This window comes from Taudactylus pleione, unplaced genomic scaffold, assembly GCF_031769625.1.
Source record: "Taudactylus pleione unplaced genomic scaffold, aTauple2 ptg000375l, whole genome shotgun sequence".
Lineage (NCBI taxonomy): Eukaryota > Metazoa > Chordata > Amphibia > Anura > Myobatrachidae > Taudactylus > Taudactylus pleione.
In genome coordinates this window covers 295,489-307,493 of record NW_028284776.1, presented here as the reverse complement: position 1 = coordinate 307,493, position 12,005 = coordinate 295,489, and the positions used below count along the sequence as shown (strand labels likewise).

Sequence of the window (12,005 nt, the reverse complement as noted above, 5' to 3'; positions counted from 1 at the left end):
CACTGAACTTTGAACTGGGACAAACAAGGGAGGAACAAAACTATTACAGCCTTCTGGGCATTACTATCATGTATATTATTTGTCATTGAGTCTACTGATCATTCATTATGCTGGGAGTTACTACTTATGTGCTTATCAATTGTATTTTAATGGCCATCACTATAGTTGTGCTTATTAGTTAGTTATCTGCTTATTGGTGGATGTACTATTTATGAGCTTATTACTAGGCCTTAACTAATACTGTTCTTTTTAATGTGTATATTACCAGGCATATCGGATGGGCATATTATTGATAATTATTGCTATGAACATTGCTGACTCTGAGTATTGCTACTGTGCTGCAAATGACTGGGCATCATTACTATTACTGATGATCATAATAAAAGGTATTACTTGGCTATTGTCTCAGTTGTCTAATATTGTGTTGACTATATAACTAGGTATTACTATTGCTGTGCAACTTGCTGAGCATTACTACTATTCTTCATACTACTGGCATAGCATTTATGTTGGGCATGTCAATGGAATCTTACTACTGCAATTGTGCCATTAACCTGACAGTGCACCACAGTGTCCCACACATTATTCTTGCATAAGGGATTGCTGCACAATTTCACACTTTGCAGGTACCATAAAAAGCTACATCTGTCTATTGCTATTAATCTAAATAAAGCCAATCTAACTCTTAAAGCAATGGGAGGGCATTCACATTTCCCAAGACATGTTACCATATACATATAACAATACCTCATTAGCTAATCGGATGGCACTAAGCGCTTTGTCTTGATGCAGTCTGCAGTCCCACTCCAGGTAGACTGTGGCAAGCAGCCTCAGCACTTTGGCCTACAGGAAAAATTGCAAAAAAAATACATTTGTTCCTAAAAAAGGTGAATAAGTAAAGTGACAGTACTAACTCAAGTGACACATTGACTTTCATGTAATAATAATAATTTAAGAAAATCTTTGTCATATAGTTCTAAAACAATTTGAGGGGAATACATGAGGCATCAGCCAGCCAGGTATATGAAGGGAAAGCATACTTGCCTACTTTTGAAAACTAGATATTATAGTTGGTGGTAGAATGCGCCGTGCGAAGCTCAGAGCGCAGTTGAGGGGGGCATGTTATGCTCCACATAAAGGATGAGACTAGCTCCATGTATGGGTGTATCTATGGTTAAATGCTTGTTGCAAGATATTTCTATATAAGATTAGTAACAATATATTTTGGAAAATTTGCAGGTATTGATAGTAAAGTAACATGATGCCTGCAATACTCGATTTCTTGTTTGCAACTATTTGCTGTGAAATTTATTTTCTTCCCACTCAGCACAATATACATGATAAATGTGATGCCTATGCAATAAATTCCAAATGCAATTTGACCTTGTGTGAATTTAACTCTAAGCATATATTTCTTGACTCGACTGAGAATATGTTGCTAAGTATGTTTTTTGGTGTATTATCTGTTATTTCATTGTGAACCCTGGACTGCATACAACTTGTATGCCCTACCTATATATATTGGCTGTAGTGTTTTCCATACATTTATAGTATCCTCCAGATCACTACAGAGTACAGACACCAAATAATGTAATAAAACAGCACTTACTGCAATCTGAGGAATGTATTATGATCTGTAATACTACGTACAGCATACTTATCGTCATATGAGCTACTTTGAGGAATTGTGTTTGGGATTCTGTTAGTATTTATTTAAACAGGGTACTTATAGTCCACCACAAATCGCTGTATTAACCAGCTATATAAAATATACTTACCTTTAGTTCATGCTTATCGAAGTAGCTATTATTTTGATGCTCTTTTTTACATACATATTGTTCAGCTACTTTTGAACCTATATTTCACCTAAATACCATTGGTTTACCACATATGATAAGAAATTACAGATTTACTTTAATCATATTTTGGTAAAAAAATGGATTTAAAACATTTTGTTGTATTGTCCTTTTTGTGTGTTCACAGTGTGGAACTCACATTGGGAGAAATATCTATCCCTGTTATTTAACTAAAGATTACTAATATATTTTTTTACCCTCAGTCACAGCTCACACTAGCAGCAGCAGCGGCTGTGACTCACTGGAGCATACACACAGAGATAAGACACTGTGGTCATCCTGCTGGGGCACCACCAAGGGGCTCATGAGCAAGGATAGCAGAGGCTCCTAAGCAACGACAGCAGTCACAGTGACTGCAGAAAAAGACACTGTCTTTGCTCAGCAACTCCTTGGTGGTCCCCCGGCAGGTTGAGTTGACCTACAGTGAAGATTCCGGGAATTATGATTTACAATCCGTGGTAGCGGGAGAGTAGACAGTGATCCAGGAGTCTCCCGCATGTCAAATAATTGGATACGATCGCTTTACAATTATTATCTGACGATATAGTCGTCTATAGTCTGATAACGTGTTACCATGACGCTACTTTGCGTCAGTGCAATCCGATGCGCTAAAATTCATATTCACAGCACACATACGCTGATGCACATAACGCACACACACACATATATATATACATACAGACGCACATATGCAAACGCATATGTATAAAATGGTTCCCACACATTATAGATAATAATCTGAGTTATTAAAGGTTAGCTAATAATTGTGATTTGAAATGTACGGTACTTAAAGGAGATCTAAGGTTCAAAATATAGTGGACATGTCATGTTTGGTATCATACTAAATCGCTGTTTATTTGCAGACATCCGTTTGTATCGGCAAAGAAGTCGCATCATGCGTCCGCTAGTTATGGATGATAGGGAGTTATTGAATAGAATGTTATCACTAGTATGCAGTGTTGTAGCCAGTTTTAACCAGTTGTTCGGCGGGAAGCTACACAATGTGACTGTTGGAGAATTGAGCCATACCCCTGATGACACCGTATGAACTGACCAATGACCAGAAGCAAGAACCAATAAGAACCTGTCAATTTGTCCCTTTGTTAACTCAGAAACCTGTAAGGTATAAAAGCTGTGTCCTGACCTCAGTGAACACACATCTTCTTTGCGACCGCAGACGTCAGGACTGATGACTGTATACTGGGACCAGTGCGCATGCGTATGTATCGGATGCAGTATTTTCATTGCTTTTTACTCTAATTGTTAAATCTTACATCGTGTTATCCCTTTTTACATAAATAACTTTTTGTGCTTTGGAACCACACGAGTGGACTGGAAAGCAATTCTTTCTTAAGCGACTTGCAGCACTAAATAGTGACTATACGGCATTAATACGCAGGATGTGGGAGGGTAGGCAACTATGAGGGAAAGTGAGGTTTGTAATAAGGCATGGCTCTTTTATGCAGGTCGCAGTATACTCTGGTTGTGAGAAGTGCTTGTTTTAAATATTTTAAGCCAATAACTGACTACAGACATTGCCACTAATTTCAAGGCCTGATTCAGAGGTGGAAGCTAGTAAAACATTGTGTGCAAGCACCTGATGTTTTCATTTAACGGGTGTTTCTGAGCGGTGGCGGTTAACGTCGGTGGGCGTGTCAGTGTCAGAGACTGCATCTAAAGAAGCTGGCATCCATATGGAGCATACACATGGCCAGATTTGTCAGATCTGTCAGATGAACGATTTGAACAATTTTACCAAAGATTTGAACGATTTTTGACTGCATTAAAATGAATGGAATTGTCCAAGTCTGACTGCAAACACATCAGATGTCAGATATCGTTATCTGACCATCGGAAAAGTGCATCGTTCATCTGACAGATATGTCAGATTTTACTTCAGATATGAACGATTGAACGATTTTTGAAATCGTTATCGTTCAGATCTGAAGAAAAATCTGACCGTGTGTATGCTCCAATAGACCCACGGACATTCTGCACCTGCCATAGACAGGTGCAATGTCCGATTGAAGAATCCGCCGATAGTGTGTCTTTGTACACACATTGACGGATTCACACTGCGGCTGGTGGGCATCTCAATAGGATGGCCATCGACAATGGCATTACTATACAAAGCAGTAGCTGCTGCAAAAAAAGTTGCAGTTGCTACACTACTGCTTCCACCTCTGAATCAGGCCCTTAGTGTGCAATTTGTGATTTTCCAGATTTTAAAATATTTGTGCAGTGACATCCATGGATTGGCACCAGATTAGCACTGGTCCTCACCTTCTACTATGCGCGCTACAGTGTTAAACAATGGTCCATATTCATACCAACTCTCTTTAGAACACCAATCTCCGTTTTAGTATAATCCAGTGCTTCCCAAACTTTTTTGAACCGTGGCGCCCTAGAGTATAAGAATTGTTTTCACGGCACCCCTAATCCAAAAGTTTGTTATGGAGAAATTCAGAAAAAAATATAGTAAAGTGAAGTAAATTGTGTTTACCTGTCATCCTTAGGTTTGGTTATATAGTGGTGGACAGGTTTGCACTTCTGTTTGTCCATTTACATTACATTGACCATAAATAATTTAATTTGGTGCTGGACCACCAACCCGAGGCACCCTTGCAAGTGTCCCTAAGCACTCCAGGGTGCCACGGTGCAGTTTGGGAACCACTGGTATAATCTATTCTGTGATTAGACCAATCTAGTCTAAAAAACGGCAATTGAATGTATTAATACTAGAGATGTGCAATGACCCCCATGTTTTGGATCTGGATCTCCCCTGGTTTTGGATCTGGATTGGTTTTGCCAAAACTTCACCTCCGTGTTTTGTTTTTTTGGTTTTGGATCTGGATTTTTTCTTAAAAAAATCATAAAACCCGCTAAAATGACATAAAATGGGCCTTTTTTGTTCCTACAGTATTACTAACCTCAATAACATTTATTTCCACTTGTTTCCAAAATTTCGACCACCTCACAGCTCACTATATTGTTTTCATCCAGTTTAGGCTCAAAATGTGCACCAACCTAGCTGGCTGACTAAGCTAAGCGGCAGCAGTGGGCAGCACAAACACATGGCAGTTCAACTTCAAACATGGCACATCAGGAAACACTTTTATTATTCAAGAGAGTCCGGAGGGAGTTGGAGTATGTACTGTATGTAGTTGAAGCCAGGGCAGGGACAGGAAGGGTTGATTGGTAGTAAATTTAATTGAATTTTTTGATTCCGAAGAAAATTTATGAGGGAGAAGGGGAGGGGAGGAGGCATTTACAAAAAAAAATGTATACATTCACATCAGTCCTTGCCACTGAATAATCTTTGAGCATGGCTGCTGCTGGGAATGGATTTTCTCATCCCAGAAGTGGACCAGGAAGACTTCTAGTAGTGCTTTCCAAATGAAAAAGCATTTCCCAACCTGTACAGGGACATTACAAAACACAGAATTAGTTAGTGGCCTCAAGCGTAAGATCTATTATTTAAGACAGGGGTAGCCAACCCTGAGAGCTACCAACAGTGCACGTTTTCCAGGTCTCCTCACAGAATAATAATGATTGTGGATCTTTCCAAATGTATTGGTGAGTAATGAATACACCTGTGCACCAGTTGGTGGTCTGGAAAACATGAACTGTTAGTAGCACTCGTGGACCGAGGTTGGATACCCCTGATTTAGGCCTGCCATTGTGTCTTTCTTGAGAATCCTGCACCTGCTTTTCTGGCTAGGAGTGGATTTTCATCCCAGAAGGGGACCAGGAAGAGTGCTTTCCAAAAACAAATAAACAATTGGCTTAAATAATCCTTTGCAAACCTTCTGTAAAGGCATTTCCCAACCTGTACAGGGACATTAAAAAAAACAGAGTTAGTTAGTGGCCTCAAGCGTAAGCTCTATGATTTAAAGCAGGGGTAGCCAACCCTGGGAGCTACCAACAGTGCATGTTTTCCAGGTCTCCTCACGGAATAATAACTGTAATAATTAACTCCACCTGTGGATCTTTCCAAATGTATTGATGAGTAATGAATACACCTGTGCACCAGCTAGGTGGTCTGGAAGACATGAACTGTTAGTAGCTCTCGAGGACCGAGGTTGGTTACCCTTGATTTAGGCCTTACGTTGTGTCTTTCTTGAGAATCCTGCATCTGTTTCTGTGGCTAGGAGTGGATTTTCATCCCAGAAGGGGACCAGGAAGAGTGCTTCCAAAAACAATTGACTTAAATAATCCTTTGGATTTCTTGGGAATTCTTGAGCACCATGCCTGCTTGCTGGGAGTGGACTTTCATCCCAGAAGGGATGAAGAGATTGTTTTTTCTTCCCAACGGACACAGATCTGAAGAGAAAGAGATACATGAAAATAACTACTGGCAGGAAAAAGAGGCAATTTTGGGATATATTACGTTTCTAACTAAAAATTAAAAGTGTTCATGTTGCCACTTGCAATGGGCAACATGAAGAACGTTAACGTTCTTTGCTTTACCTGAGCTGCCCACCCACCTTCCAGTATGTACTCGCTCAGAAAGTTTTCAGCACAGCCAGGAACCTTGTCAGTGATCGGCCTGAGACTACTTCCCCAAAATGTGGAAAAGATGATGTCCATCAAAATGAACTACAAATCGTACGAGAAAGACCTTCAATTATGTGCAAAAATTACAGAGGCACCTGTAATGCTGGGTTCCAGCGGGGACAAATTAATATTGTGTGAAGAGGATGATATATACATCATCCCAGATTATATAATCACCCAAGCCTATATCGTCATCCCATCCGGTATTGTGTATAAATTACAGCTGCGCTCCCAGTTAGATTGTCCACTTTAGTGGATGTGAGCTCAATTTTAGACCATATCATCACCACACCCCCTACACATCTTCTGACCTGGGCTACAGGAGGAACAGCTGCACTCTGGAATACGGTTGCATGGAGTTGCCCCTCTGACTCACTGCAATTCAGGTAGAGGGGCCATGGGTAGGGAGTAGGGACACTATAATCAGAGAATGCAGTTTTAGCTGCTTTATTCCATTTTTTTAAACCATATTCTCTATTTTCACCTTTGAAAATGTTTATGCAAATCTCACACAAAAAATGTTTTATTTATTTTTGGGCCAGCAGCCCTTTGACAGACAGGAGCAGCACAGCACAGCACAGCAGCCCTGCGCAGCTACGCCGATGACAGGTGTGGCTAACACAAAAAAAGTGTTTATTTTTTTTAAAACACTGGGGGTGAACCCCTGAAAGAGGCAGCAGCCCCTTGAGAGACTGCAGCACAGCACCCCTGCGCACCTACCCTGGTGACAAGTGTTGCTAACATGCACACAGATAAAATAAATACATTTTCACAGTGGGGGTGGGTGAAGAGCACCCCTGAAGGACAGAGCACCCCCTGGACAACACAGCTCTACAGCCAGCCAGCCAGCCCCTATGGACTCGGCAACAGCCAGCCCCTCTATAGACACAACAGCCCTTATGGACAGGATAGACAACAGCCAGCCCTTATGGACAGGACAACAGCCAGCCCCTATATGGACAACAGTAGCCAGCCCCTATATGGACAACAAAAGCCAGCCAGCCCCTATGGTCATCATCAGCATCAACATCCATCTTCACACTCCACAGCCAGAATGATAAATGGCGGCAATCACGGGACCTTTACCCGCGAGAATCCGACAGCGGGAAGATGATGATGTTTTGCCTCGTTTTCAGATCTGAGTCAGGCGGGAAAACCCGAGCCGACTCGGATCTGCCTCGGATACCCGAAGTTCATCCCTAATTAATACAAGTACCATTTTTGCCCTCATGAGCACCCAGTCTCAACCATCATTCCTTATCCTAAGACAAAACATTGTAGTTTTTCCATATTCAATTTCATGACCTCAGCAGGAATATTAATCCAAATAAACATAATCTGATCCCTCGTTCCCACCCTGTATACCTGTCTCCAACTACTTTACAGCTTATTTTCCTGCCCAACAATCTCAACACCTAAAGCCTAGAACAAACACCCACCCTGCCTACTAGGAGGTATTTCCAGCCTAAACTACCTTAGCTTGTATCAACTTGTGAAGTGGTGATGACAATTTTAAATAATTTGGTAAAGTAGCTATGGGGTCTCCAGTGCTACAGGTATTTGGTGAGTTATAATGTAAGAAGTATTACATTTATAGACAGAACACTTTTAATCTCTTTAAACATTAATCACTAAAACTATACTTTGAAAACTATACAAAAAAAATATTACTTTATTTTTTTTGGTAGCTCAAATAAGAAGAATATCAAACTGTTTACTCAAACACAGGGCCTGATTCAGACCCGGACGCTATTTGCGGACGGTCGTTCCAAAAAAGGGGCCGGCTATTTAAATTCAGCGCTTGCTCTTTGCGGTTTATTGACGCCTCTATGTCTGAGCGAGCGAACGAAAAATGCGCTCGCTATTTTGTAAAGACGCCCCTTTGCCGTTCGCATCACACGTCATCTCCGGTATTTATTAATCGGGAACATCGAAAGGCATCTGAACTGCACGCAGTGCTTGTGGTAGGTTTTTCTTACCGCAATCATTGCGAGCAGTTCAGTCTAAAAGACAACCAAGTGACATGGTCGATGACGCTCCTTTACTATTATGCACTCCCATTAAACGCCCTTTTCACCGTTTGGCACGCCTGCGTTCGGATCTCCACTCCCCCGTTTTCAAGCACCTTCCCCTGTTACCACCCACAAACAGTACATTCTGTCAATCAAATTAGTAGCTCCTCGCTGTTTTGCGAGCGCACGATTTCCGACCGCAATGACTGGTTTGCGTATGCGCATTACGACCCATACGCATGCGCAGTTGTGCAAACATTGCTCAGAGCGAACGAGTGGCCGCTTACGAGCGGCTCTGAATCAGGCCCACAGTTTCTTAAGCCACCCATACATGGTGCGATATGCATCCTGTGACGTGTCAGGGGATCTGACGGCCGACATATCGGGCGGTCCCCACACACGGTGCGATCGGGTGGCCGACCGCCCAATATGCCAGCACCCCCCTCCCCCACCCTCCTAGCACTGCATGAGATCGTACATCGCATCCCCAGATCAAATTAACCTGCAGTAAGATCTGGAGGTGCGATGTACGACCCCACGGGAGTACGCACTGGACCTGATTCAGACCCGTTCACTAGGCTGCGTTCGCACATAGCCTGCCGATGTTTGCGATCTGCGCATGCGTATAAGACACAGTGCGCATGCACAAACTAGTCCATGCGATCGGGAAGCGTTCACACCCTGTATACAGATGCTCTGCTAGAATGAGTGACAGGACGTGCCTTTTGTGGGTGGTGACAGGGTGGTTGATGGAAACGGGGGTGTGGTGGTGCGAATGCAGGCGTGTCTGTGTATCTGAATGCCGCTTCAAGGGCGTGCATAATTAAGACGCTTCGTCAGCATACACGTCACATGGCTAAATTACACACAGCAGCACTCGCAGTGCTTGCAGTAGGGTATGGTCAGCCACAAGTGCTGCGTATGGGTCCGATGTTACCGTTTGTTTAATACACTTCCTGGACATGACGTATGTTACTGAGGGAAAGTGGGCGTCTTGTGACAGGCTGGTGGGTGTCTAAATACATACCGCGTTTGCATGGCAAGACATAGTGGGCGTGCTAATGTCTTGAAGCGATCGCGGGATTTGCATACTCTGGCTGCTGATGGCTGCATGCGAACGCATCCTAGCGAACGGGTCTGAATCAGGCCCTTTGTCTGATATCATGCCCATACATGTCGATATAGCAGCGATATCGTACCAATCCGTTGGATCGGCTGCTATATCACACCATGTATGGGCACCTTTACACAAGTCAGGATTACACAGTACTTGACAAAATAAAGCAATAGCTCAGTAGTTCTGCAGCTCAGTAGGGAAGTTTCCTTTTTACAGTTATGTTACTCAATCACAGCCTCCATGGATCTCAACTGCGGCTTTCGGTACTTACACACTGTCTCCAGCTGGTATTTAGTGGCTTCTGTCACCTCACCACTTCTGCTAAAACGCTTTGCCCAGTCTCTTGTCTCTCACAGCAGACTGCTCTGCACTCTGTTCCTCGGTGTCTCACAGTCTTCACTGCACATGTGCAACCACAGTGTGCTATTGCTGACTTGTCCCAGTTTTGGTGCATAACGACTCCACCTGGTGGCAGCCTCCTATATTGCAATGTCCATTGACTCCTGTCAGAGCCAAGGGTATCACACTGTCAGGAAGGCAACAGTAATGATAACTCAAATAACCATGCATTACAACATTTGCAGGCAGAAGGGCATCTCTGAATTGACATCGAACCTAGAAGTGGATGGGATCACGTGCAACGTTAGGGGGGGGGAGCAGAGTGGGTACTAACTACCCGGGCCCAGGCTTGTTGGAGGGGCCCAGCATGGGCTCAGGTCTGACACTTCCCTCCCCTCCCTCTTAATTGTCAGCAGCCCAGCACACGCTGCTGTGTGCTGGGCTGCAGTGGGAGACTGCAGCAGTCTCCTCTACATGTGGGGGGGAGCAATCACAATGATCGTGCCCACTCTGGATTTGCACTGGTCTGAGAGACTCACAGCGCTCCCTCCCCATCACCGCAAAACAGTTTTTTTTCCACTAAGAGGCGTGGTGACGCCTCCCGCGAGTAGGTCACACCCTCTCCCCCAGGCCGACTCTTAATGGCCCTGGATGGGATCAGCAGGAAATGACTACACCGAGTTCTAATCCTGACAGCTAAAAACAAGAATCTAAGGCTACCGCTAGCCTAGGGTTCCGAAAACTGGACAGTTGTAAATTAAAAAAGCATTACCTGGTCTGACATGCTTGATTTCTATTGAGACATACAGATGGTATGGTCGGAATTTTAAATAAACAGCATGAATCCTTGGATCCATCATGACCTGTGTTAACTTAACTATTCAAGCTGGTGGTGGTGTAGGTGTAATATTGTGGAGAATATTTTCTTGGCAAACATTAGTTCCCTTGCTTGACTTAGATGCAGCAGCCTACGTGAGTATCAATGCTAACCATGTGAATCCATTTATGGCCACAGTCTACCTATCTTCTAATGGCTATTTCCAGCAGTATACTGCACCATGTCATAAAGCACACCTTATCTCAAGCTGGTTCCAGGAACATGACAATGAGCTCTGGGTACTGGGTACTCTTGTGGCACCTTGTTGAAGCCATGCCACAAAGAATACTGACTGTGTGGCAAAATGTGCCCTAATGTATAAAAGGGAAACGGTATGAAATACCGCCGGCCGCATGGCCGTGAGTTCGAATCCCGGCAGCGTGAGGGAGACAGCTGGAGAGATCCCGGCAGCGGCAGCCCGACAGTGCTGGAAATCCCGATCATCCCTAGGTAAGTACTTACTAACCTAACCTAACCCCCCTAACCCTCCTTAGGGGTGCCTAACTCTAACCTCCCCCTCTGTACCTAACCCTAAAACCCCCTCTGTGCCTAAACCTAACCCCCCCTTCCCCGCTGCCTAACCCTAAGTCCCCCTGGGGGTGCCTAACTCTAACTTCCCCCCAGGGGTGCCTAACCCTAACCTACCCTCCCCCTAACCCTCCCGGGGGGGTGCCTAACCCTAAGTCCCCCTGGGAGCCCTAAACCTAACCCTCCGTCACCCGCGGCTGTCCGCTCGTGGCGCCCGGCGTTGGAAAAATGACAGGCGTCTAGATCTAGACGCCTGTCATTTCTACTTCAGAGTCCATAGGGGTCCACAGGGTGACCTTGGGGTATAGCTGGTTCCTGGATCCTCGGGCACCACGGAGTTAAAGCTTTTAGCTGCTCCCAGGATGCACTTGGGTCCATCCTCCTCTATACACCGCCCCCGAGCCACAGGCACCTCAGTTTAAGCTGGTGCCCGGCCGGAGTCGGGTCACCCTGCGGGGGGGGGCTGCAGGAGCAGCCCCTTAAAGCTTTTTATTTTTTTTTAACTAAGTTAAATTTATTTTATTTTTACTTCAGTTTTTTTCTCCAGAGCGGCAGCGATGGGCTGTCTGTACAGACGCCCACGCTGCCGCTCCTTCTCCCTGCTGGCGCCGCCGGTACTGCACTGGGGATCGCGGCGGGGGAAGCCAGAGTCTGTACTAGCCGGACTCTGGTTTCCCCCGGGACTGCTGCCGGAGAGATCAAGGTAAGCCGCGCACCGC

At 44.4% G+C, this 12,005-nt stretch overlaps 1 protein-coding gene across 1 annotated transcript in view; it reads right to left on the bottom strand.

Annotated features, from left to right (window-relative positions):
• TEX11 (testis expressed 11) overlaps positions 1-12,005 on the bottom strand; it is a 358,563-nt gene that overhangs the window by 173,274 nt on the left and 173,284 nt on the right. The window contains exon 10 of the mRNA XM_088444985.1: positions 748-843. Coding sequence (XP_088301111.1) covers positions 748-843 — 96 coding nt within the window. The remainder of the gene's footprint in view (positions 1-747; positions 844-12,005) is intronic.